The sequence below is a fragment of the Acipenser ruthenus genome, chromosome 6, assembly GCF_902713425.1.
Source record: "Acipenser ruthenus chromosome 6, fAciRut3.2 maternal haplotype, whole genome shotgun sequence".
NCBI lineage: Eukaryota > Metazoa > Chordata > Actinopteri > Acipenseriformes > Acipenseridae > Acipenser > Acipenser ruthenus.
Window position 1 is genome coordinate 79,617,841 of NC_081194.1, and position 27,858 is coordinate 79,645,698.

Here is a 27,858-nt window from a genome sequence, read left to right on the forward strand (position 1 = left end):
GAATGAAACAGGCTTTGTATCCACAAACGCTCTAAAAATAATAACAAGTGCCACAAACATGGTATGTTTTAAATTGGCCACTAGAGGTCATTGTTTAACCTGCCTGCAAGATGCAAATGATTGGAATGGTCTAATTTAGATGCCATATTTAAGAGGCTCTGTGTGTTTGCCTCGAGGAAGGGGAGCAGACATGTGTGTGATACCGCTGAAGCAACTGAGAGAGATAAAGAGGAAATAACAAGCAAGACATCTTCTTGTCCTTGTACCACTCTGTGTGAGTCGGGGCGATTTCAATTCTTGTGTGGAATTACGGTTTGTTACTGTCTACAACAATTGTGTTTACGTTCAGTTGTTTGTGTCGGATAAACGGCCTAGCCATTCTGACTATTATGCCTCTTTTCCACTCTACAGCTGAGCCATGCTGGGGCTGTACCGAGCCCTCATGGTGCGGTTAAGGGGAGCCTGGGTTGTTTTTCCACTGCAGAGCTGAGTCGTGCTACTGACGTCACACGCAACGAAAGACCGTTGTTATTAATTATTGTTATCAATTAATTCAGTTTGCCAAAAGATGCACAAGCAGGTTCCCTGCTTTCATTCTGAAGTAGATTAAACCAATTAGAAACCAATGCAATGAACCAAGCAATATAGTTCTGCTCACAAGAGTAAGTATATGTTATCTGATGCCATCTACTGGTTATGTTGATGGTGAATCATCAGGTTTTGCATATAGAAAACAACACCCATTAATTAGAGAATCATTCTAATCTCAAAATACCCTCTACAGAGGCTCTTAGTCATGTTGTAACACATGCTGTAGACTGGAAAGCATATGTTTTGAGATAAGAATTCTCATCTGTGTTGTTGATACAGGACACTCTTGAAACAATGATGACGCTAATGTTTTATTCAGGGCAAGCAAATATTGAAACACATTTGCTGATGTTGCAGTGGTATAATATAATAGTGAAATAGTGTCTGTAACAGAGGACAGGGACCTCTTCAGGCTAGACTAGTTCTTTTGGTGAAGTTGAACAGATGCCTAAGGATAGGCTCACGGTCAGATGAGTAGACACGGGGAGACAGGTACTTCCAGAACGTGTGGGTTTATTCAGAACCTGCATCAAGTAAACAATCCGTGTTTATAATCACCAACGAGGAGATAATATTATCGGTGTTATACTAGTATCTGTGTTATACTAGTATCTGGGTAATGCTAGTATCTGTGGTCTGTAATAAACAAGAAACAACGATTTCTATAAACCCTGCTTGTTCCAATAAACAAGGAATTAAGTAAACTAAGGAAACATTGCTATTGGCAGAGTGAATATGCATGAGCTTACTAGCTATGTTTACAATCATTAAACTTAAATCTTACGTATAAGTACTGATATCAACTTAAACAGAAATGATGGTGAAATACTTATAATTAAGATTATTACTTACATTTCGGCACTGACGCACAGATAGATGGATTATTCGTGTAAGAAAGGGCTTGATTACTCTCAGTCGTCTATGACAATACAAAAAAAACGATTATCTAAGCTGACTCATAAGGAAACTGTCTCACTAAGATGACGTGTATAAAGAGAACAATATAACATTCATGAACACTAGAGGGCAGCATTTAGCCGTAAATTAAAGACTTTCTAACACAGCCGCCCCCAAATTTGTCAGGAGGAAAGTCTCTGGCTGTTCAGTTGGTCTGGATATCCTCATCCTCTTCCTTGAGAAAGGGAAGCCGGATCAGTCTGGCTACTGGACGGATGTAGGCCCGGTCCCGGACCTGGACTTTGGCTGTTTGGATGCGACCATCTGGTCCTCGTGGGTCTCTGTAACCTTGCCGGTCGGCCACAGAGCACGAGGTAGCTGGAGGTCGATGATCATGACAACCTGGTCAACTGTCAAGTCTTTGCAGTCCTTGTGCCACTTCTGGCGTACCTGAAGATCTGGGAGATAATGTCTTACAAACTTGGCCCAAAAGTGGTCTGCAAGAATCTGGCTGTGGCGCCAACGGCGTCGGCCTAATAGATCGTTTGATGGGTATATCACCTGAGGAAGGGATGCGTCCCGACGTCCCATTAGAAGCACATTGGGAGTAATCGGATCCGGATCAGCTACATCTGAAGACACGTAGCCAAGGGGCTTAGAATTCAGAATCCCTTCAACTTCGATGAGGACAATGCATAGAACAGGCTCAGTCACAGTACGGTCACCAAGCACCACGCGCAGAGCATTCTTCACCGACTTAATCTCACGTTCCCAGGTTCCACCGAAGTGCGGAGCGTTTGGCGGGTTGAATCGGAAGGTCACTTTCTGATCGGCAAGCTGCTGTTTAAGTGAAGGCTCCATGCTGGCGATAGCCTCTTGTAGTTCATTATCTCCACCACGAAAGTTGGTGCCTCGATCAGAAAGGATTTCAAAGGGCTTGCCCCGTCGAGAGACGAAGCGTCAGAATGCCATCAGGAAGGCATCCGTGTCGAGGTTCTCCAAGAGGTCAAGGTGGACGCAACGGGTCGTTAGGCACTTGAATATAATGCCCCAGCGTTTCTCTGTTCTCCGACCAATTTTGATGGTGAAAGGACCGAAGCAGTCTACTCCTGTAGACCAGAAAGGGGGCTTATAAAGGCGTAAGTGTGCAGGAGGCAAGTCTGCCATCTTCGGCACTTCAGGGTTGGCGCACCACCTACGGCATTGTAGGCAGGTGTATTGGTGTCGGCGGATGGCCTCTCGGCCGCGTAGTATTCAATACTTACACCTGATTTCAGCAAGGACTCATTCTGGTCCAGGATGGAGAAGCCTTTCATCGTAGTCTTGTATGAGGAGCTTTGTTATTGGATGGCTCGGGTCCAACACAATGGGATGGATTGAATCTGGGTCCAGGCCCTCAGCTCGGCGTAGCCTACCCCCTACTCTAATGAGTCTGAGGCACTGGTCATACTCGGGTGAAAGAGTCCATAGACGGCTATTTGCTGGTATATCTTTGCCTGTCTCAAGGGCATTCAACTCCCCTGAAAAGCTATCTGCCTGAACTTGCTGTAAGAGGAGGATCTCGGCCTCCATCCGGCGTTCAGCTGTCTGTGTGGAATGTGTATCGCTGCTGGCCGCCCCATCAAGGGACTGCTGTGTGGCTACGATCAGGTCATTCCAGGTGCTGAACTGACTAGGATTGGGAAGGTTGATAGACTGTTGTATGGAGACATTTCCACAGAACACTGCTTTCTTCAATTCAGCGGGATCCTCTCCATACTCCGCGGATGGTATTGACGGCCATTTCTCTGGTGGCTGAGACACAAAGGGGGGACCATGTCTCCAGCGGTTGTGCTGACCTAGTTCTCGCAGGGATTTACCTTGCATTATGTCGTCTGCCGGATTATTGTCCGTGTCCACGTAACGCCATTTTCTGACATCGGTGAGATTCTGAATCTCTGACACTCGTGTGCCTACAAATACCTTGTACCTGCAAGAGTCGGATTTCAGCCAGGTGAGGACAGTTGTGGAGTCGCTCCATAAAAGCACCTGTGTGATAGGCAGAGTCAGTTCTGTGCAGAGCATTTGGACGAGCTGGGCTCCGGTGAGCTCTGCGCAGAGTTCGAGGCGTGGCATGGAAAGCTGGCGTTTGGGAGCTACACAGGATCTAGCCATGACGAAGCTGACGTGGATGTGGCCATAATTGTCTTCCGTGCGAAGGCAAACAACTGAGCCATATATGCACTCAGCAGCGTCACAGAAGATATGAAGATCCCTCTTTGAGGTTGATACGTTGGCACAAGGTGGGGTGTAGCACCTTGGCATTGTAACTCTCGGTAGGTCACTGAGCTCACTCTCCCAGGTAAGCCATCGCTCCAGCAGACTCTGAGGTTTGATAGGATCATCCTAACCTTGTTCTGTCTTCCATAGATCTTGGACGAGTACCTTGGCTCTGGCTGTATATGGAGTGATATAACCAAGGGGGTCATATTGACTGGCGAGAACCTTATAAATATTCCTCATGGTTGGCTCTGGGTACTCTACTGGGCAGGAGGCGTACCTGGTGAAACAAAGCTTTTATGATTGCGACTGTGTGTTGTCTGAATCTGAGTAGTACTCCTAGCAGGGATGGACTGAGGGTAGGTCCCGGGAGCAGATGATTATTCAGCACTAGACCATCATGTTGGTAGGAGCAGTTGAACACCAGTTGGTTCTTGCCATTGTGCTGCACTACGTGATGCGGGAAATACCAAGATTCTTCTGAAGCTTCAACTTCTTCTTGACTCATTATCTTTAAATACTAGCTGTTGGATTAGTTGGTTATGAACTTGAGCAAGTTGTGGATCTTTTGCAAGGCGTCGCTCCGTGCGTCGAAGGTTGGGGAGTACCGTCTCCTTTGTTGCTTGGAAGTGGGGGCTGTCTTGGACTCGAAGTAATGGTGTGGCGTAGCGCTGTACTCCTTTCTCGTCCACTCTGATGGTCTTTGCCTCCAGTAGTTCTATAGCCTGCTGATCTTGCTTTGATCGGGTTGCATGTTTCTCATTAATGAATGGTAGGGTGTCCACCTGCCAGAGTCTCTCAACATTCTTCAGCAGATCAGATGTTGAAGACATAATGGCCGTCAGCAAACATTGCTGTTCACTGGTTTGTTGCTTGAGAAAACTAGCAGGACCCTGTAGCGCCCAGCCTAGGTTGGTACAAACTGCAACTGGAGCCCCAGGCGGGCCTAAATTCACTGGCTTTATGGGTATTACCAGATGTGGGAAGTCTGAACCAATTAGGATCATCGAATGAGCCTTGTCTATCTGGGGTAATGGGAGCCCACGAAGATGAGGGTAGCGCTTCTGTAGGACATTAGTTGGGTAAGAATACTCTGAAAGACCGAGAGTATCCGCTGTGAAGGCATGATGTATCTTGTACTTTGTGCTGGGATCATCAGCAGGGGATATGTCAAACGTGACTGAAGCACCATGAACTTGTACAATGTCCTGTCGCACTGTTCGGAGTGTCATCGTTTCTGGTTGTTTTTTTAACTTGAGCTGTTGGACTGCTGGAGTCAAGACGACTGTCCTCTCGGATCCATCATCCTGTACAGCATAAGTTTCGATGGTTTGGCCTGCATGGTGTAGAAGCACTTTCACCACCTTCAGCATCACATTGTGAGGGCGGTTTGGCCGGTCGAAGTAGATAGTTTCAGGCTCGATGCCTGTCATAAGAACGTTCTTGCATCCTTTCTGAACAGCATCATGCAGGACAGTAAGGTGCAGCTCCTTACATGTGTTGCAAGGCTTCTTGAGGGTGCAAAACTCTGGAGAGTGTGATCGTCCACATCTCCAACAGCGTTCTTTCTCTGTAATCCACTTGATAATCTGTTCCGTGGAGAGCTTCTTGAACTCTGCGCATGCATTGAGATAGTGTTCACTATTATCGCAACGGGGGCAGTATGGTTTCGGCTTGTCTTTCCTCTTTGTTGGTGATATCTGACTGGTTGAGGGGCGTGATGTTGGATTGGCTGGCATGGACTCTGTATTGTAGTACACTGATGTTGGTTGCTGTTTCTTCTTGAATGTACAGCGTTGCTCCTTCTTATCTGGCTTTTGGGTCTCTCCCTTATAGAGGACGGCTGCCCAGTTAGAGATTCGTTTAGCGCGTGACTTGGTCTGCAGCCAGGCGGATAAGTCACAGAGAGTGTAAGTTTGGTCTGCATCAGCTCTCAGTATGCCACGGTTGATGCAGTACTCCACGAATCCATCACAGTAGCTTGCAGGTAGCTTGCTCATGAGTCGGTCGACGTGTGAGCCGCACTTTAGTTCGTATCCATTCTCTCCTTCGAGAGATTGCAGCATGCCAACCAGGGAGTGCACCGCTAGAGCGAAGTCATCAAAGTCTTCAGCGTCTCCAAACCTAATTGGTGGAGCATTCATGATGGTACCTATCTCACACTGAACGAGTTGACGTGGCTGCCCATATTTATCCTTCAGGGCCTGGAGTGCAGCAGTGTATGGCTTGGGGTCGTGCATATAAGCCTTGGCTAACTTGTATGCACTGGGGAGTTTTAGGCGACCTAACAGCACTTGGTACTTGCACTGCTCAGTGAGGTGACTATGGTTGTTCATAAGGCTGTCTAGTGCCATCTTGAGGAGGGCAAAATCACTCTCTTTAGGGAAGGGTAGGCTTCGGTATACCATGTGAGGAGGCAATTAGCAGGTCCATCAGGTTTGGTGCAGGAAGTACCCCAGGTGGATACATAGGTTGTATGTATGGTGATGCTGCTGGTAATGCCTGGTAGGCTACTGATGAACAGGGTGTTTCTCCTACTGAGGGGTGAAGAGGCGTATTGACAGGGTGAGGCTGTTGTAGGTTAGCTGCTCCAGGTATAAACGATGAGACTGTGTCATGGACAGCAGGTGGTAAGTTGGCTGGAGAAGCCTGATTGACTAGGTAAATAGGTACTGGTCCTGTAGGTAGCACATTGTGGCCCGGGTCAGACCCTGTGGTGGTGGGTGCTTGCCATATTGGACTTTGGATAGGCTGGGAAGGCTGGGCGACCGCAGAACTGTCAGTGGTGCAGTCCCATTGCAGTGATAGGCCTACAGCCTTGGGCTGACTGGCTGGAGGGTAGGGCTTGCCTCAGCGTTCAGAGTGCTCTGTTGGGCATTAGAACCAGTCTTGGTCTGCTGGTGGCCTGTAGGAGGCATTGCAGTGTTGCTCACTGAAGTAATGGTAAGCTGTTCTGCACAGGCATCACCTGAAAGTGACATGATGCCCTCACTTTGTTCATTTTCTTTGATGAATGATGTAATCATCTGAGCTTCTTCTAGTTGTCTTTCTACCTTCCTGAGGCGCCGTTGTCTCAACAGTTGTTGTGCAATCATTTCTCTCTGTCGGAGGGCCTCATGGGCTTGATAATCTAGTTGTCTGTATTGTTCATCAGCCCTGTTGTCCTCAGCTATCTGACGTTTCAGCTCTTCCAGTTCGGCTCGTTTTTGTTCTTCCCGGAGAATGGCTGACTGTGAATCCCTGAGTGATGTGCTTGAGGCATGGCTGTTTGCGGTGCGTGAGCTGAGCTGTGTGATACGGCTGCTTCGCTGAGATGCGATATCAAACTTTCTGCTCTGGCATGAGCGTGATCTGCTTTGGGTGCTTGCCTCGCTCTGTGGTGCTCGGGCATGTTGTGTGGTGGAGGGTGCCCGTGACGGGTGGTATCCCATGTCATAGTCTGAAAGGTATTGCGGAATTTGTCTCTCCCGGTGGATACGGGCACGCACTGATGGCTGGCTGCCTGTACTGACGGTTGGGCCCAGTGGTTGGGATATTGTCACTGTACAGACAGTCGGGGTGTCCACTACGGTGGTGGTGGCAACAGCAGGATAAGGTAGGCTGGTAGTTAATGGGTTAACTGGGTTCACAGCACTGGAGATATCCATGCTGTCTGCACTGGCGCCGTGGGTGACAGGATTAGGTCCATCAGCGTTTTGCTTGTTATCCATTTTATCCTTAGGTCAGTCTGTTCAGTAAGATCCGGCTCGAAGGACCATGTAACAGAGGACAGGGACCTCTTCAGGCTAGACTAGTTCTTTTGGTGAAGTTGAACAGATGCCTAAGGATAGGCTCACGGTCAGATGAGTAGACACGGGGAGACAGGTACTTCCAGAACGTGTGGGTTTATTCAGAACGTGCATCAAGTAAACAATCCGTGTTTATAATCACCAATGAGGAGATAATATTATCCGTGTTATACTAGTATCTGTGTGTAACAGGGCGAGCAGCCCTGTATATTGTTTATTTATTTTTAGATCGGGGTCTCCCCCTCCGCCCCTGTGCAGATTGTTTTGTATTGTTTATTTATTTTTATTGTATTTAAATGTATGTCGGCGAGCGCCGCGGGATTTATTATTTATGTATTTAGGACGGCGTAGCCGAATGTGTGTTATTATTTAGTAGCGTGGATGGGAAGCCCCATCCACGCAGTATTTAAAAACTCGTGCAGAAGGTGGTCATCTCCCGAATTAATTCAGTGATTTAATTTGTTGCTAATCGGGAGATGGTCACCTGTTATAAAAAGCCTGCAGCTCTCTAGCTCGGGGTGGGTGTTGTAGGTGCGGAGAGAGCGAGACGGAGATTGAAAACGAAAAATGAAACTAAAAGAAAATAACATAGGAACAGTGAAGGCAATCTGCCCAGCCTGATCTCTGTTTGATTTATTGTGTCCGTGATTTGTTTTTGTTTAAACCTTTTATTTTCACTCTGTGAGCAAGTGTTTGTGTTTAAATATTTTATTTATTTTTGAATTAAAATGGCGCAAGCCTTTTGAACTGCAGTACGTACCTGGTGTCAGTGTTTTTGTTCCTGCTTCTGCCTGACGTCAGACCACTCATCATCCCTGTCACACTGTGTTATACTAGTATCTGGGTAATGCTAGTATCTGTGGTCTGTAATAAACAAGAAACAACGATTTCTATAAACCCTGCTTGTTCCAGTAAACAAGGGATTAAGTAAACTAAGCAAACATTGCGATTGGCAGAGTGAATATGCATGAGCTTACTATGCTATGTTTACAATCATTAAACTTAAATCTTACGTATAAGTACTGATATCAACTTAAACAGAAATGATGGTGAAATACTTATAATTAAGATTATTACTTACATTTCGGCACTGACGCACAGATAGATGGATTATTCGTGTAAGAAAGGGCTTGCTTACTCTCAGCCGTCTATGACAATACAAAAAAAACGATTATCTAAGCTGACTCATAAGGAAACTGTCTCACTAAGATGACGTGTATAAAGAGAACAATATAACATTCATGAACACTAGAGGGCAGCATTTAGCCGTAAATTAAAGACTTTCTAACAGTGTCATTACCAACCTTTCTAAAGCAATCAAACCATAAGAGAGGTTAACTGCTCTGCATTAGATCTGCTCACGGAAGTGGCTCTATTAATTACAGCTCCATAATCCAGTCCAAGGAATAAAAGACGATTAACTAAGATTAGCCAATGTGACCGAGAGAGAAGGGATTTGAGCTGTAAATCTCCCTCCCAACCAGAAAGGGCGCTTTGTAAGGGTGGTGGTATGCTTCTCCATAGATGGGCTTACTTGAAGGTAGGCAGAAACCAGAGGTCGGCCATCTTGGGGGAAGCGTATAGCTGAAGTGCTCTCAACGACTCCACTGTGATCAGCTGCGGGGCAGGCAGTGATTGGATGGACCAGGGCGCTGGGCTGATCACAGGGAGGAGTTTGGGGCAGTGACTGGATACACCAGGGTGCTGGGCTGATCACAGGGAGGAGTTTGGTAGTACAAAGGGGGTGCAACTACATGAGTATGTTCCCTTATGCTGACACGTGAAGCCGGAGCTTGTGTTTTGTTATTGTTTTGTGTTTGTGCCATAGTTGTGGAGGATTGAGGAGCCAGGGAGCTGTAGCCGGAGAGCCAGCATCACCATCCAGAGCACGACTCGCCACTGCACGGACAAGCACAGCACAGCATCACCACCCAGAGCACGACTCGCCACTGCACGGACAAGCACAGCACAGCATCACCACCCAGAGCACGACTCGCCACTGCACGGACAAGCACAGCACAGCATCACCACCCAGAGCACGACTCGCCACTGCACGGACAAGCACAGCACAGCATCACCACCCAGAGCACGACTCGCCACTGCACGGACAAGCACAGCACAGCATCACCACCCAGAGCACGACTCGCCACTGCACGGACAAGCACAGCACAGCATCACCACCCAGAGCACGACTCGCCACTGCACGGACAAGCACAGCACAGCATCACCACCCAGAGCACGACTCGCCACTGCACGGACAAGCACAGCACAGCATCACCACCCAGAGCACGACTCGCCACTGCACGGACAAGCACAGCACAGCATCACCACCCAGAGCACGACTCGCCACTGCACGGACAAGCACAGCACAGCATCACCACCCAGAGCACGACTCGCCACTGCACGGACAAGCACAGCACAGCATCACCACCCAGAGCACGACTCACCACTGCACGGACACGCACAGCACAGCATCACCACCCAGAGCACGACTCACCACTGCACGGACAAGCACAGCACAGCATCACCACCCAGAGCACGACTCGCCACTGCACGGACAAGCACAGCACAGCATCACCACCCAGAGCACGACTCACCACTGCACGGACAAGCACAGCACAGCATCACCACCCAGAGCACGACTCACCACTGCACGGACAAGCACAGCACAGCATCACCACCCAGAGCACGACTCACCACTGCACGGACAAGCACAGCACAGCATCACCACCCAGAGCACGACTCACCACTGCACGGACAAGCACAGCACAGCATCACCACCCAGAGCACGACTCACCACTGCATGGACACGCACAGCACAGCACAGCACCAGCCGGGTTGAGAGACACCGAACACGACTCACCACTGCACAGACACACACAACACAGCACAGCACAGCACCAGCCAGGTTGAGAGACACCGAGCACGACTCACCACTGCACGGACACACACAACACAGCACAGCACAGCACCAGCCAGGTTGAGAGACACCGAGCACGACTCACCACTGCACGGACACACACAACACAGCACAGCACAGCACCAGCCAGGTTGAGCGACACCAAGCACGACTCACCACTGCACGGACACACACAACACAGCACAGCACAGCACCAGCCAGGTTGAGAGACACCGAGCACGACTCACCACTGCACGGACAAACACACAACACAGCATAGCACAGCACAGCACCAGCCTGGTTGAGCGACACCAAGCACTTTTACGTGCACCACTGGAGTACAACCTCGGATTGTTGTTATTTATTTTGGGGACTGTAACCCGCCGTATAACCCCATAGTTGGTAGAGGGGTGGATTTATTGTTTGGGGGCTTTAAAATAAATACAGATTGTTTTTGGAGGTTTTGAGTCTGGACATTGGCTTTATTCACCACACCACTCGCCACATCGCAACAGCCAACAAACTAATCATAGCTACATCAGCCTAATAAATGTACATGCAAATAAAATTGTAGACATCACATCTTGTCTCATGTTGGAGATGGGATGGGGACATTTTCAATGACTCTGCTTGCTTCCAAAAACAATTAGCTTGCCTATTTAACAATTGTTCATCCACTTGCTTTTTCAAGCAAAAGTACAAATATTTAAAAAAAACATTATTTTATTTATTCCATTTGTATTACGCCACCATTGTTGTCCAGTGCTGTGCCCGACTAGAATAAATGTTACAAAACAACAAATCACTGTTCATGGCCATTTTAAATTACCATCAGGACTGACACTAAGCCTTAGTACAGTACTTTAAGTTGAACAGTTCAAGCCTCTTGTGTCAGCCTTTCTAATTATAGTTAATTTCCAAGACCATTAAACACACGTACAACAACTTAGAAACTAGAACATTACCATTGCTAAGGATAAGCCAACAGGCAGTGATTTATTTAATCACTTCCTTAGCTTTTGAATAATCACATTGTAGTTTAACACAGCTGTGCTAATGTAAGGCTTGTATATTAATTAACGACACACAGTAAGTGGGTTCCAACGGCTTTATTGAGAGAGAGAAAAAAAAGGATAATGTGAAGTTCCAGATAGAAAAATCTAAATACGTATGCAAATGTGATCATTTGATTGACGGGAAGATCATTGCAATCATCAACAAAAGTCTGACTGAGGCGGCACCTCCCACATTCACGCCAATCTCCAGTCAGTGGCAGCTCCCAATAGTATTCAAGCCAGTTACATTTAAAGCTGCCTCTCTTTGCAGATTTTCCCATCTTCCACCCCAACCTTCACTTTATTCAGCCTGGCCCAAGGGGTGGCATCGATCTGTCTTCCTGCTGGCTGAGAGCTGTCAATCAAAAGTTAAGCAGCACGACAAGCGAGGCCAATATAATATAATTACTCCTAATCATATTTACCCACGTAAATCATTGGCAATCATCAATATATATTTAATAGTCTGTAAAACTGGAAAGTGCACAAAGAAGAGCTATTAAAACAGGAAGTCAGTACAAAAATTTAACTTTTTATAATGTTTTGATCTGAATTTTCAATAGGAGCACACAAAGCTTGGTGTTTTATAAAAGGAACTGCAACATACTATTATTGTTAATTATAAACTGAATTGTAGTTTATATTCACAGTCAAAACCATCATAATGTAGATATGGCAAGTCAGTGGTTAATATTGAGGCATTGCATTGTGATAATTCACAACAACATGCATTAACCCCACGTTATTCCATACACATACTTTGCTTTATTTATTAATTTATTTAATTTAATTTATTAATCGGCAAAAACAAAATAATACACACCAAGAGAATATCAGTTTGCTTAATTCAAAGAATCAACACACTGAACATTAGTACTTCAGGAACATGCGTTATATATTCTTGCAAGGTTTTGAAAACCTCAGTACCATGTTGAGTAATACAGCTATTAATTCAATACACGTTGTCGCCTATATTTAATATATATATATATATATATATATATATATATATATATATATATATATATATATATATATATATATGAATGCAGAGACTTATCGTGATATTCAGAGTGGAATCTTTTACTTTAAAAAACTTTTTTTTGTGAATAAATGATCATATTGTCTTGGTAATTTCATTTATACACAACAAGTATAGTTATTACATTACACAGTAGCAATTCAATAATATAAAATTCAGAGATTCTATTTTATTGCTGATTACTGCTGCAAATCTAGTCCCTTTTCTGCTTAAGAAACTTCATCTTCTCTCTCTGATTTCCACTTTCCATCTCGCTCTGTCTCTATCTCTATCTCTATGCTATCCCCCAGTGTCCAATCTGCAAACCAGGCCCTTCCTGTATGAAAATATTACATATCTCAATGTTTCTATTTATTAAATGGTTACTTCATAGAATCTATTTTTTTTTCAAAATATTTAATTTCTTACTGTTTAATCTGACACTGTATTTGTTCTCTATAAAATTTTTCTATTCCAGTTTCTGCTTGGAGCATGATTAATAGATACTAGGATTTTTTTCAGCCACTTTTTACTATTCAACTATTACTATTAAAGTTGATGAAATGTGTTAAATATCCTATATTTTGACTGTGCAATAAATGAAACCCACTAATCAAGCTTTTCTGAATTTTGTGCATGAGGGTCTACAACCAGGGTATGACCTCCTTAATCAAGGTAAGGAATGCCTTACATTTAAAACAGACCGCACTGATTGTATAACTATTACAAGAATAGGCACCTGTATTCACAATGGGATTCCAATTTGCTTTCCATTGTGTCTCAGTCCTGTTCTGGAAGGAACACCTCAGCCCCACTACACCTTTAATCCAGAGCACCTGCTACATCAGGAAATATGCTTCTGACATTAACCCCCAAAACGTTCCTTACATTATGACAGCATTATTTCAGCTTTCAGGCTGTTCTTATACTCCTCTAGTACCATGCATCTGTTAACCATGCCTGGTTGACAATGCTTTATCATATTCTTAATGGTTTACCACACTAGTCCTTTCTTTATCATTGTTTAAATAGGGTTTACTGAGATGCCACACTCCAGCGCAGCTTTGTTTTATTGTACAGGGAGACGGAGTAACACTTTACATTGAGTGTCTCTAATTACTGTGGAGTTACATAGTAAATACATGAGTACTTACACATAATTAAACTGCTATAATGCATAGTTACAATGTGTAAATCTTTTTGCACGATATATGTAAGTACACAAGTGTATCAGAAAAGGGATAGGGTTAGGGTTAAGTTTCGAGTTAGGGTTAAAGTTAGGGTTAGGGTTAAAGGTTAAGATTAGGATTATATCATGCAAAACAATTGACGCTTGAATTACATTGTAACTATGCATTATTACATTGGAATGATGTGTAAGTACACATGTATTTACTATATAACTACTATGCAAATGCACAGTAATTAGAGACACTTAATGTAAAGTGCTGCCAGACATGGATAATAAACATTCAGATCTGCTTCTATAGGCATGCATATTTTATTTCAACAACATAAAATAGACTGTAAATGTAATATCTATGCTGGTATTACCACACACACTCAGATTTATAGTAGGTTGAACCTTTGACCTTTCCTGAAGAGGGACAGGGCTTGTCACACAGAAGCTTTAAAGGGATCTTACTGTCCATTATAGTGAGTCTGTTACAACAGCAGGAAACCTTTAATAGAGAAAGGAAGAGTGAGACACAACACTTTTAATACAAACTGGCTTCTAAAGAGTCACATTGTTGTGCATGTGGGGCCTTTGAAAAGGAACCTGGATTATTTTCAGACGCACATTCAAGTACGTGAGGTAAGGGTATTGGCAGGATTAGAGAAGGGATTATGAGCTGCCAGTATTTATCAGTAGAGGTTGTTCGAACCTAACCCAATTAAGATCTTAGATCATGTCAAGATGTGTTATTGGCTGTGAACAACAGTTTAACACCTTATTGAATGGCTTAAAGCATTACTGAGAACGAGACAGCATGCAGAGAAAACACATTACTTACCTTACTGACTCCTGTGCTGGAAATATCGCTGCCAGAAGTGATGTATTTATTATTCATGTAACCTAGGTCATTAATTCACTGTGGAGCATTGTTGTAGGAGGATAATTACGCCAGTAAGTCATGACTTTCAGCTAACGATTTCTTGATCTGAAAAAGGTACACAAGGGCATCAATTTGGCTTTATTCCATTCCTGATTTATAGATTTCCGCCAGGTTAAAAAAAAGTTTTGCTTCAGTACAAAAGTTTGCTCGTACAAGGAGTAATAAAAGACTTTTAGGGTCATCTTTTAAATCAAGGGGCAAAGGTACATTTTCTGAGAGAAATCAAATCATTTTAACATTATAAAACTTTCAAGAAGCTATTTAGAACAGCTTCTTCCTGCAACAATGTTATATTCCTCTCAGACAATGTGCCTTTTCCATCACACTTGCTTCTAAGTAGGCACCCTGCTGTTTTTACTTTTATAAAACTAAAGCCCAAACTCAAATTACAGTACGGAACAGCTTTCTGTACAGACATCAGAGGTTATGGGTGAAGGTCTTGTCACATAAAACCAAAGTGTCTCATCTCACAAAAACCACACCTGCACATTAATTGGGTACCTTTCATATCAAATCGATCTGTAGTGGAGCTATGCATTGCAAAAGGAGAGTAAAAATAAAAATGGAACCAATCTCAAATTTCTTACGCATTGTTTCAGTTTGGGCCGTGTTGTTTAAATTAAATGTGACAAGAGCTTGACACCTGTCTGACACTGGATTATAGCAAAAACAAATTGTTCAGATCAGGCTTGTGTCTCCCTCCAGGTCAGGGAAATCACTCATATTAGCTGACTCCCCTCAGGTCAGGGAATTCACTTAGACACAAATATAGAGACCAGAAGTGCTCCTCATGCTAGCTGACTCCCCTCAGGTCAGGGGATTCACTTAGACACAAACATACAGACCACACAGCGGTGGTCTCTATGTTTGTGAACGGACCGAGGCTCAAGTATTATTATTTCAGAAATTGTCTAGCTGATGGATCATTTGTATATTATCTAAAGGCAGCTAATCCAATTGTGTTCTTCAATGCCCTGATTTCGGACTATACCTGAATAATTTGCGAAACAGCTAATACACTATCTGCACTTGCTAAATAGTTTGCGATCATCACTGGTTGAAACCACATGATTGCCATTCACTTTATTCAAAATCCCCTTTTAACACAACAATAAAGCATAATACAGACAACGAGAATAGGTTATGGGATAATATTATTTACCTAATGTCCGCAATGTGACATGCATCTGCAGTTCATATGACATGTTTTAGATTGTGCTGTAACCCTCAAGAAGCCGGCTTACAAATGCCACCTCAATTGTGCAACAATGCCCTCTACATCTGAAAGGCACACCACTCCAATTTGGATTTAGTTACAAGAAGCTTAAAGTATAAGCAAGAAAAATGCCAGCAAGAATGGCAAGAGTAATCCTATTCCAAAAAGACGTAAACAGTAAGGTCGGCACACACACACGCACACACGCACACGCACACACACACACACACATACACACACGCACGCACACACGCGCGCGCACACACACACACACACACAGTGCTTGTATTGTCCTACTTGGAGTGGCCTGGTATGCTGCCAGTATATCAGATGGCCCAGTACAGTTTGCTTGTGTGACAGTCCAAGGCTGCTGTGAGTGCTGGAGCCGTGCAGGAAGCTGCTGGTTATGGGCTGACAGATGGCAGACCAGAAGTCCACTAACAAGATGAAGATAGTCCAGCCAGCAGTAAGCAGGCTTATGTCTGAGCAGCAGATAAACAGACTATTCCAGAAACAGACAGTGCTTTTTTAACTTTCGTCACCCACTGACTCACTTAGAACTTCATCTCACCAGTCCAGCAGTGTGCTCTTCTGTTCATAACAGCCAGGTCCTTGGAAGTTTTACTATCTGGTTTGAACCTGAGCTAGTGGGAGCATCACAAGGACCACTGGGTTACAATTACTGAAACAATAACTTTAACCATTTCTACTTTTGGAATTCATTGGTCACAATATAGAGTATTACTTTTAAAGGACTTTTTTCCCGTTCTTGCTCAATTTTAAGTAACTAATCATGCATTTGAAAACTGGACTACTGTTTATCATCTTTTTGTTTACCTGTCATGTATTTGGAAGAACAGGTGAGTTGTTAAGGCTATGTTTCAGCTAAGTATTTTGTGCTATTTCTTTTTTAATGCTGCCAATAATATGGTAATATTCAATTTAATCCACTTTGAAAATAAACAAACATAATCTGAGGTTGCTTTTGCTAATGATTACAAATATTTACTGATTGCACGACACTACGCCTTTTAATAAAAATGAAATTCACAACTCATAAACATGATATAATATGATATCCATTTATGGAATTAATATTTAAAAGAACTGCTTCTGCCTGTCGTTTCTTAATCTTTTAATGCCTTATGTTTTATGATTGATCATGCGTTTTATTTACTTGGTAATCTATTGAGCAATTTAACACCCGAAGGCTTTTCTACAGTTAATGGTAGTGACTCCTGCCAAGTTATAATCAGCAATAAATACTGTTCTGTATGTGTCGAGTGAAGGAAAAGCAGTGACTGTATATAGGACATCCCTTATATGTCTTGAACTATACATTATGTAAAGATTACAAGAAACGTGTTACAAAGCTGCTGCTCTGTCCCGTGTTGCCTGTATCGCATCGTTATGTCAACATGATTTACTCGGTAGCGTTCGCCAGGAGATCAAAAACATCGCAATGTATCCAGATCACGTTCCCTCCTACAACAATGCTGGGTTTCTGGTCTACTCATTTCAATCAGCGGACTAGCATTGTTGCAGGAGGGAGCATGAACTGGATACACAGTGATGTTTAGAAGGAGAAAACTCTTTCGCTTGGCGCATGTTTCCAAGTAAAGTAAGTCGAAAAAAGTAATTCCCTAGTTCATTTACCTATGATGTGTCAATACAACAATATTTAAACTAGCGAGAACATGTTGAAAAACTGCTAAATGGACACCAGAGGTACAGCAAAGGTAAAGTCATGTGTTTCTTGCAGGGGGTTCAGGAGCACTTTAACACACTGTTTCCCATGTTATAAAATGCTTGATGTCGTGGATGTTTGACTTGTTAAGTAGAGGAGAAAGAGATGACTATTATTGAAGACTAGGTACTGAGCAGTTATATTTATGGTTAAAGGGTGCATTTGTGTGGGGTTAATTTAGAAGAAGAAATTTAATTTTAACAGCCCCCCCCCCCCCTTTAAAACAACAACAACAACAACAACAACAACAGCAGCAGCAACAATAATAATAATAATAATAATAATAATAATAATAATAATAATAATAATAATAATAATAATAATAACCATCAGACCAAAACATTTCACATTTATAAATAAAGTGATATATGAGTGTGTAAGATAAGATAAAGCCATTTGGCACTTTGACGTCCCATTGCATGTTTTGCAGAAATGCTCACCTAGCTGTTTGTAAGAGCTGGCCAGTTTGGATTTATGAATGGGAGCAGATTGTGATGGGAATTGTATTTACAACACATGAACCCTTGTTCCCAGAGTCACGTTGAGATCAATGGAATGCATATTCATCTGAGGCCTTTAGTTTTAATTCATAATCCTCATGATGAATTAGTTCTGATACAGCAATTAGGGACTTCTAATCCCACCCCTTCATTCTGAAACTAAACCAAAGTGTTCTATTATGCTGTGTAAAGTACACTAATTCATTCTGACTTGTGCTACTTCCATTACTGAAGAGATTATATACTTGCATTAATCTGTGAAGTTGTCATGTTTAAAAGGAGAGGAAAACAGTAGAGACATTTAACTATACACAAAAACAAATTCCCAGTTAGGCCCATTCAAGCAACGCTTTGATTATGTATTTTCTAAAAAGAAGATTCTCTGCTACGTTTTGCACCTGCCTTGTGAATTAACAGAGTTGTTGATTGAGTGTTGCTCATGGGATTCAATTGATTAACTAGATTGAAGGTGTCAGTCCAGTGACTGGAGGGCATTGCATGCTGGTCCCATTGAGCAACGATGCTTAACCTAATCTGAAACAAAAACAAATGTGGAAATGTTAAAAAACACCAAGTTATCAAAAGTGCTCAGCCATTTAAAGTGGAGATATCAAATACACAAGCCAAGTTTCAAGAAACCATTGGGGCAACCTTGCCCAGCACAAACAAATAGGCACAACTGTAAAACCGATGGTGGTGGTCAAGGTTGCCCCAATTGTTTCTTGAAACTTGGCTTGTGTTTTTGATGCAAGTTCGATCTGATTTTATTGTTCCTGAAAAACACAAGCCAAGTTAGTAGAAACAATTGGGGCAACCTTGACCCTCACTGCTTTTACAGTTGTGCCTGTTTGCTTGGTGCTGGCCAAGGTTGCCCCAATTGTTTCTTCTAACTAAGCTTACATAAATAATATAGATGTCACAATAAGTTTGTTCCTTAGTATATTTCCATGTTGACAAAACAAGTTAATTGTCATTAAACTTGGATGTCCTGTAATATACATATGCGTTGATAAAAGTGCCTGGGGTCTGCAAAAAACTACAAAAAAAGGGAGAAAAAGAAGGACATTTTTAATTTACTTTTTCAACTTATTTGTACTGTATGACAGGTATTGACTTATTTTTTCTACATTTGACCTAAGAGTGTTGGGAACTACAAATTAAAAGTGAGCTTTTGGCTGATTTACTTTTGTGTGCCAATACCCTGAAAATACGTAAACTATCCTTGCTGTATAGAGAGTCTCTGGCAGTTCTCGCTGATAACTTGGCGTGAGGAACTACCGTTCCTCTCAATAAGGCCTTGAGATTTCACAGGAGAGATACATAACTGCAAGATGGCTTTATACCCTTTTCAGAGGGATACATTGTAGCATCTGAACATATCTTATTTAAACACTGCAGATCATAGGGTACAGTACCCTCTTTTCACACACACAGGCCTCTAATACTAAAGACTGGTCACGCAGTTGATTTACATTTGCTTAACGCAATTACACATAACAATATTGAAACAAAACAATATGAAGATGAATTGGGAAACGTACCTGTATAACAAAGAAATAATATCACTAACTTACACATATAGACTGTTCCCAACACTCTCTCCCTCCATAGACAAACAGCGTTTGTTCACTCATTATGGTAAACAAAATTAGTTTTATACAAGTGATGATACTGCGAACTGGGATGCTAAAGAAAAATATATATTTTTTTACTTTTTCAAGTTTTAACACAGTCTAAATAAAGATGTACATCAACATAATCATTAACACATATTATATAATTAATTACAATGCTCCTTCACTGTGTATAAATGCATTTTATTACAATAATTCAATTATAAAAGAGACTAAAACATGACTTACCCTCAGTAGAATTAACAACGCGCCGAGGGATTACTAGGTAAAGTGCAACATGTGCTCCTCTTAAAGTCATATTTACCAAACAAATATGTGCTTCATTTATTACCCAGGACCATTATATTACACAATATGTAACATCCAGTTACCCGACTAAGGGAAGGCAACAGAGGAGAGCTGCACAATTCCCTCCTGCCATCGTCTGCTTCACAAGGTGCTCTACACCTCATTTATCACATGTTTAACACTAGAACAACCGCATTTATACGCATACCCAGAACAACCATGAGCGGTCAATTTGATCTGCGTATTCAAAACAACATAAATATCATAATGAAAGGACAAACAATTGAATATAAGGCATAGTTTTATTCAGGAACGTCATGTGAAGCATCTACACAACCGAAACATTGTAAATAAACGGACATTTGAACAGAAATGTGTTTATATACAGGCATCTTACATAAAGCTCAACCTGAAAAAATGATAAAAAATGAAATAAACAAATATTTGAAAATAAATTTGTGTATATACAGGTATATCATGTACATACAAAACTGTACAACTGAAATTATGTAAATAAGTATCAATTTTTTTTAAATAAATGGGTTTATATTGCCTACATAACAAAGTGCATATAGGCAACTGAAGCTATGCGTTGGTACACAGACATACTATAATCAAAATGACATGAATAAACAAACATTTGAACAGAATGGGCTTCATTTACAACTGTTTACTGAGTCTAAGTGCTGGCACAAATCACACAGATACTGCTCTTTTCAACATATGCAGTGCATTTACCGCAGACTCTTTATGCATTTGGCACAGCTATCAACAGTAACCCAGGTTTCTGGCACCAAATGCTCCATGTGCATATACTAGTTCAATGAACGCTTCTAATTCCTCCAAGGGCATTGACCAGGGATCATCTTGTAGTTGTCGGTGGGCTTCTTCTTCAGTGCAGCGTTGTATGTGGGGAAGCGTATGCATGTCAATCAATAGGTGAAAAGCACTCCATGTGCTCTCATCAGTGTTGTGTTTTGCATATGCCGTGGGCCCTGGAACTTCCCTCCAAATGTTATGTTCACCCCTTCTACCTGCAGCTTCAACACCAGGATGTATAGTGCTCAAACCAGTGCCATCATTACCAACCTCTTAAATGCAAGGTGGTGCTGACGCTACTGCTGGAGAAGCATCTGCCTCAGGTGAAGTAGCGGCTGGATCAGGTGCAGGGGCTGATGCAGGTGAAGTGGCTGGCATCCTTGCAGGGGCTGCCACAGGATTGCTTCTTCTCCCATAGGATCTCCTGCGCCCTCTTCGCGCACTTCGCGCACCAGTCTGCTTCAGAGCCAGATTCATCATAGTCTGTCTCTGCTGCATCAGAATCGTTGTTTGGTAAACTTTGCAGTAATTCCAAAAACTTCTTTCCTGTCATGTATCTTCCACGATCCATTTTAATGTGTATTGGGGTAACAATTAATTTATTAGAAAAACTAGTGACTTATATAGTAACCAGAGTGCAGGCAGACAGCCAGGTGCCGTGAGCTGTTTAAGGCTGATTGATTGGCTATCAGGAGGTTCATCGAAACAATAGAAATGTCAGAAGACCGCTCACTTGTGGAATGCAGACTGATATAATCAAACTTCAGTACATGACTGCATGTCCCAACTGATAAATACAAATAATACCGCAACATTCAGTTGTTATAATATGTTTTATATGTATCAGTCAATTTGACTGCTCCTGGTCGGAATAGGTAAGACAGTATTTTATCTCCCTCATTTTTGCAGCTATGTGATTCTTTCTTTGTCAGGGTAATTAGTATGTATATGTATGACAAGTCAGGAAAGTACAACTCTGTATCTTAAACATACGCACCGCAATTTAAATTTAAATTTAAAAAATGGTCAAAATGACTGCCTTGGTCGTTCTAGTGATGAAGGAATCTGCACAGAAGTATTGACCTGTTATAATTCAAAATAAATATATTTCTCTTGTTTTTCTTACTGTTCTCTATTTCAGCCCACCACAGTTGAAATCAATGTTTTAGTGCAATTTCTTGCAAAATGTTGGTGTGTCATGTTGTGTATCAGCCTATTTACTGGTTTTACTATTCTGCCCACTCTAGTTCTGATTTGTGAAGCAGCCCCAGTAATAAGTGATGCCTCAAATACTGATGGCTGTTCAATGATTTTGGCCGCAAATTCAGATCTTGAAGGAGGTTGCCCTCACACTTGAGTTCTCATAGTCGACTGTTGTTAAATCTTTCTGAACTGGATTACCATCACCCAAGCTTTCTGGTTCTTCATTGACTTCAACATCCATTATTAGAGAATGCACCTCTTTGGAGGTGTTCTGATCGTGGTAGGGGGAATGTATGAGCTAGTTTGGTAAAGAGATCTGTGACCATAAGAACATCCACACTTCTGTTACTAGAGTCTTCCACAGACCAAAAATCAATGCAAACCAGTTCCATGGGAGATGTCGTTCTGACACTCTCAAGGGGAGCGCTCCTTTCAGGCTCAGCAGCCTTACTGACTACACAACACTTGCATAACCTGGCATAATCTAGAACATCCCTCTCCATATCTGGCCAGAAGAACCTCTGTCTTATCAAATACAGTATTCTGTACTGACCTTGGTGCCCTGCCTCATTGTAGCACATGTCCCATCAAAGCAACTAACACAACATACTGATATCTTCCTTTTCCAAACAAAGGGTCTCTGAACACTCAATACAGAATTCATCAGAAAATGTCAAGTTGTCCCACTGCTTCAATACCTTCTTTGCCATTGATGGTCTTCGATATCTTCTGACATAGAAAAGTACTCTGGACTATGCCATCTTCTTGTTGCTTCTCTTGCAACTCCTTAACAGTGCACTTTGCTCTGGCAGAGTCAACTGCTGAATGTCTTGTACTAAACAGATAGCCCTAGTGCTGGCACCTAGATCCCACTCAGTGTGATTTCCAAACACTGCAGCAGCTTCCTCACTACAAAGTGATCTGACTTCAGAGCAGCACTGTCCCTTGATAGTAAGCCTAACTGTTTCTGTGGATTTCTCAATTATTTGATTGTTGTTGCTCAGCCTGAAAACGTCTTGTATTGCATTCTCCATGCTCTGTTCTGCTTCACCAGGCAAGGCTCCATGTGGCTTGTTGACTAGCCTGTGGCTAACTCTTCCCTTAGTGAATGGTTCCTTGCTTAACGTCAGTAACCACATTCTTAGTGCCCCATATGTACTGGATAATTTTGCTCACAAGAATCTAGTTTTGGTTTGGTTAAAATGTAAGTAAGGGGGTGTGGCAGAGTGTCCTGCCCCTTTGTATTATTATTATTATGATTTATTGTATTATTATTGTTTTGGCACGGACGAAAGCCGCCACCATTATGTGTTATTGTTTTGTGTGTTTTTAGAACCTCGTGAAGATGCGTGACTGATCAGCTACTGAGAATTTAATTAGCTGACAGTCGCGCATCATTATTAAACTCGTGCAGACTCTGGCCGAGCGGTAATAAGATAATAACTAGCTAGTTAACCCCTTGGCTAGAATATAAAAGACCTGCAGATTAGCTGCACGGGGAAGAGAGTGTTCTGGGAGTAATGAACGGGAGTTAAGAGAGGTGAAATAAAAAGGTAAAAGAAAAACAAAAACAACTGCTATTGTGCTGGAACCGCCAGCACAATATTTGTTAGTATAATTGTTTGTGTGTTTTGTTTGGCCAGTGTGCCCTTTTGTTTTGTGTCTTTTGTTTTGTATAAATCTTTTATTTTTCGTTTGTTTAATAAAACACTGAGCGTCATTGCGTCTCAGTTTCACCCGCCAGTTTTGCCTGTCTGCGTGTTCCTTTCTGGTTTGACGTCACCACCAAAGTCATCTTGTCACAGGGAGTTATTATCAGTCCATACTGTGAAGCTGTGGCCTTTCAACCAATGGCTAAACTCATCACAGACCACTTAAGGGCCAGAAACTCCAGTCAGTGCACTGGGTATCTACTTTGGGCACGGGTCAAGACCTTACTCGCAAACGCTATGGGCAGAGCTTTTCTCTTGCCCTCAGTGACCTGTAACAGTTCAGCTTCTAAGCCACCTAGTGATGCATCTGTGGACAGTATAAATGGACAATTGAAGTCTGGATGAACTAGCATGACCGAGTTCAACAGAGCAGATTTGAGCCTCTGAAATTAATCCTAGTGTTCAGGTGTCCAATCTTTGGGGCTCAGTTTCCAAAACACATTTGCAGCTGTTGTGTTATTTTTTTTTCCTCCTGGTACAGCAGTCAAAGTGAAAAGAGGCTTGGCAATCCTGGAATCATTCTCAATGAAATGCCAATAGTACATTATCATACCAAGGAAAGATTTGATCTTTCTCTGAGATGGTGTGACACTGTCGGGTTCCATCAGGTCAGCTTCTGTCATGCCAGTAATAGCCTCTACCTTTTCTTTGTCTGTTGACACTCCCCTCTGGTTAATGACATGTCCCAGGAACTTCACACTGCGCCTCAGAAAAAGACATTTCTTGGGGGGCGTCAATTTCCATCCATGAGTACTCAGAATGTCGAAAACCATCTTAAGCCTCTTCGGAGCCTCCTCCACTGTGTGTGCAAAGACAAGCAGGTCATCAAAATAACACAGTAAGGGTAGATAATTGTGATCCCCAAAAATGTTGGTCATGAGATGCATGAAGCTTGCAGGGCTGTTACACAGCCCCTGAGGTAACCTGTTAAAGTCATGAAGCCCCAATGGAGTTGTGAATGCAGTGTATCTCTTATCCTCTTCACTCATGGGTATGTTGTGGAACCCAGAAGTTAAATCAATTGCACTAAAATGTGCATTACACTCTAAGGCAACTAAGCAATCTGCTTGGTGTGGCAGTGGATGTGCTTCCTTAATAGTGTATGCATTAAGCCAACGGAAATCAATACAAATGCGCAAATCTCCATTTTTTTCCACACAAGCACAAAGGGGATGCCCACTCACTAGTAGACTTTCAAATAATTTCCTTCTCCTCCATTTGAGTTATAACCTGTCTCAACTTTTCATAATGCCCTGAGGAACGCCTAAATGGAAGATTATCTGTCATGTGGATCGATGGACAAAGCCCTTAGCTTCCCCACAGTCTAGTTTGTTACTTGAAAACACCCCTTGATATTCCTGTATCAATCCAACTAGCTGTCTCTTCCAGTACAGAGGCACTTCACAAGTTAACATCAATGTCACTTAATCCTAATTTCTGAAGTGTGTCATGCAATTCTGCGCTAGATGACAGTGCAGTGATACTACCTGTCACAGTCCTGTATAGTTGCTGACTTTGCATTGCCTCCAGTTCCTCAACAGCTACACAGGGATACACATTTGCTATTTTTGAGTTTATTTTCAGCGTCACTGGCTTATCATAGGGATGTATGACCTTAACAGGGACCCATCTATCTCCCCAGATGGAGGGGACCACCCTGCCCATCTTTCTTGTGAGGCCTAGACTTAGGGGGTTCTACTAATATAGTACTACCCTCAGAAACTGGTGCTCTCGCTGGTAACCTGCCCCATACAAGATGCTCATGCTTAGGCAACAAAGTTACTGCTTGAGTTAGCTTAACAGTTTCTATCTGCTCAGGTATGGTGTCACCTCATCATTTCTATCCTGGACCGTGCCCTCTAAAGAAAGGAGGCTCTCTGATGTCTGATTTAACCACAACATTTAATTTAGTGAGGTCAAGACTGTTGGGCATTATCACTCTTTCCAGATAAGGGCCCCTTAATTTGGTCAGGTCACTTTGGGTGGTGTTGCTATTTTGTCTGGCCAACAGCCGGGATGCAATCGTATCCCCAGTTTGGTTCCCCATTTGCCTAATTAAATCATACAAATGTTGAACAGTGTCATTCTCATCTCTTATGGGCAATACATTTGATGTGGATGTACTAGGCTGCACAGTGGGGACAGGCATGCTATCTGCCAGCCCTGTTCATTTTTAAACTGTGTCTGCTTCGTGTTCAAGGTTCTCTGTGGAGAATCACACCACTTCCCTGAGCTCCCATTAACCACACCACCCATGGACAACACACCCTTACCCAGTCCCCTAACTGGTGTTTCAGAGCTATATGGCTCATTATACTCCATCCCACCACTTGAGTTATTGCAGGATATGATTATGCTTTATGGTGCAGGAAAAAAAAAAAAAAAAAAAAAATATATATATATATATATATATATATATATATATATATATATATATATATATATATATATATATATATATATATATAAGCTTTTACACTTTGTTCTCCCTTTGCCACAAAAAAAGAAACGAAAAAATACACATAAGTTTACATACCCCAATGGAAATGTATAATTTCTAGAAATTTCATGAAAACAAATAATCATGGGAAAAATCTTTTGCAGCAAAAGTTTTGCTTTTGTGGATGAGGAAAAAAAGTTACAAAAAACAGATGTCTACAATTATTTATTTCAGCAATTTGTTTGCAAAACTCCAAAAAAGCTACCATGACTAGCTAGTTGAGGCACTTTAGCAATAATAACCTCTTTTAAACAATTAGGATATTTGTCAATGAGCCTTTGGCATGATTCTTTAGTGATTTTTGACCATTCTTCAACGCAGAATTGTTCCAGTTCATTCAAATTCCGAGGACTTCTCTTGTGCGCAGCCTTCTTCAACTCATACCAAAGATTCTCAATCTGGTTTAGATCAGGACTTTGGCTAGGCCAGCCCAGAACCTTGATTTTATTCTTCTTTAACCGTTCTGAAGTAGATTTTAATGTGTGCTTTGGATCGTTGTCGTGTTGGAATGTAGCGGAGGGTTTCAGATGATTAACCAATATCTTTTGGTACGCTATGGAATCCATTTTACCGTGTATTGGAACTAAATTTTCTGTGCCATTAAAGGAAAAACAGCCCCATAGAAGGATATTACCTCCATGCTTGACAGTGGGTGTGGTGTTCTTTTCTTTGTACACCTCACAAGACTTTCTCCAAATGTAACAACTATCAGTGTGACCAAAGAGCTTGATTTTTGTTTCATCACTCCACAAAATCTTTGACCAGAACTCATATCCATCATTCAAATGCCGTTTTGCAAACTTCAGGTGATTGTCCTTGTGACGTTTTCGTTGGCCTGTGACCGTTGAGACCTTCACCGTGCAATACCTATGGTTGAAAAGGAAACCCCCAGTCCCACTTGCAGCCAATTCACTTTGAATATCTTTGACAGTCAATCTCAGATTGTTATTAACCTTCCTCACAATTCTTCTACTTATTCTTGGTGAAAGAACCTTCTTTCTTCTGACTGAGGGAGCGTTGTGACAGTACCACGAGTCTTATACTTCTGATAATAGAAACAATAGTTGAAATCGGGATACCCAAATACTTAGAAATCTTCTTGTATCCTTCTCCAGCTTTATGACAATAAATCATTTTCTGCCTAAGGTCTTCAGATAGCTCTTTACTTTTTTCCTATATTGACTTATTGGTAATGACAGCAATCATCCTATGCCTAACCCTTTTATACTCTCTAAGAATGTTCACCTACAATCCAGCATTTTCTAGACTTTTCTAGAATTGGGCTATATTTAACTTTCTAGCACTATGTAAACAGTACTATCATAGTATTAAAGGGTATGAATACAGTAGATGCCAATTATTAGCAACCCTGATAAAGACAATTTATTAACAACATTTTCCCAGGAACCAATCCTGTCCCATAGACTTTAATGTTAAGAGAATTATCATATAAGCAACTGCACGCCACTTATTGTCAACTTTATTACTAGTTGTCAGTACTACAGAGCTTCATGCAGCTTTTATAACACACTGACTTCGCAACTGCGTATTTCTGGCAGATTGAGTTATGGCTGAGTTATGACAGCAGATGAGCTCACAGATTGCACAACTG

At 42.2% G+C, this 27,858-nt stretch overlaps 2 protein-coding genes across 7 annotated transcripts in view; both read left to right on the plus strand.

Moving 5' to 3' along the window:
• The first annotated feature begins 7,563 nt into the window (after nucleotides 1-7,563).
• Nucleotides 7,564-10,377, plus strand: LOC131737410 (histidine-rich protein PFHRP-II-like). Its single transcript, XM_059025971.1, has 2 exons — nucleotides 7,564-7,584; nucleotides 9,364-10,377. Exons 1-2 carry the CDS (start codon nucleotides 7,564-7,566, stop codon nucleotides 10,375-10,377), a joined length of 1,035 nt encoding a protein of 344 aa, XP_058881954.1.
• Nucleotides 10,378-16,193: 5,816 nt separating this feature from the next.
• LOC117410919 (interphotoreceptor matrix proteoglycan 1-like) overlaps nucleotides 16,194-27,858 on the plus strand; it is a 45,058-nt gene continuing 33,393 nt past the window's right edge. For 2 of the 6 annotated variants that reach the window (XM_059025865.1, XM_059025864.1), the window contains exon 1: nucleotides 16,197-16,703. In XM_059025865.1, coding sequence (XP_058881848.1) covers nucleotides 16,637-16,703 — 67 coding nt within the window. In that variant the 5' untranslated portion in view covers nucleotides 16,197-16,636. Of the gene's footprint in view, nucleotides 16,704-27,858 lie in introns of all 6 variants that reach the window. The other 4 variants (XM_059025863.1, XM_059025866.1, XM_059025868.1 and 1 more) reach the window with 3 other exon arrangements.

Excerpts from the sequence above, each read along its gene's own strand:
- LOC131737410 (XM_059025971.1), top strand. The coding sequence starts at position 7,564 with ATGCCTAAGGATAGGCTCACG. Across the intron at positions 7,585-9,363 it reads TGCCTAAGGATAGGCTCACG|TTGTGGAGGATTGAGGAGCC; the intron begins GTCAGATGAGTA and ends TTTGTGCCATAG.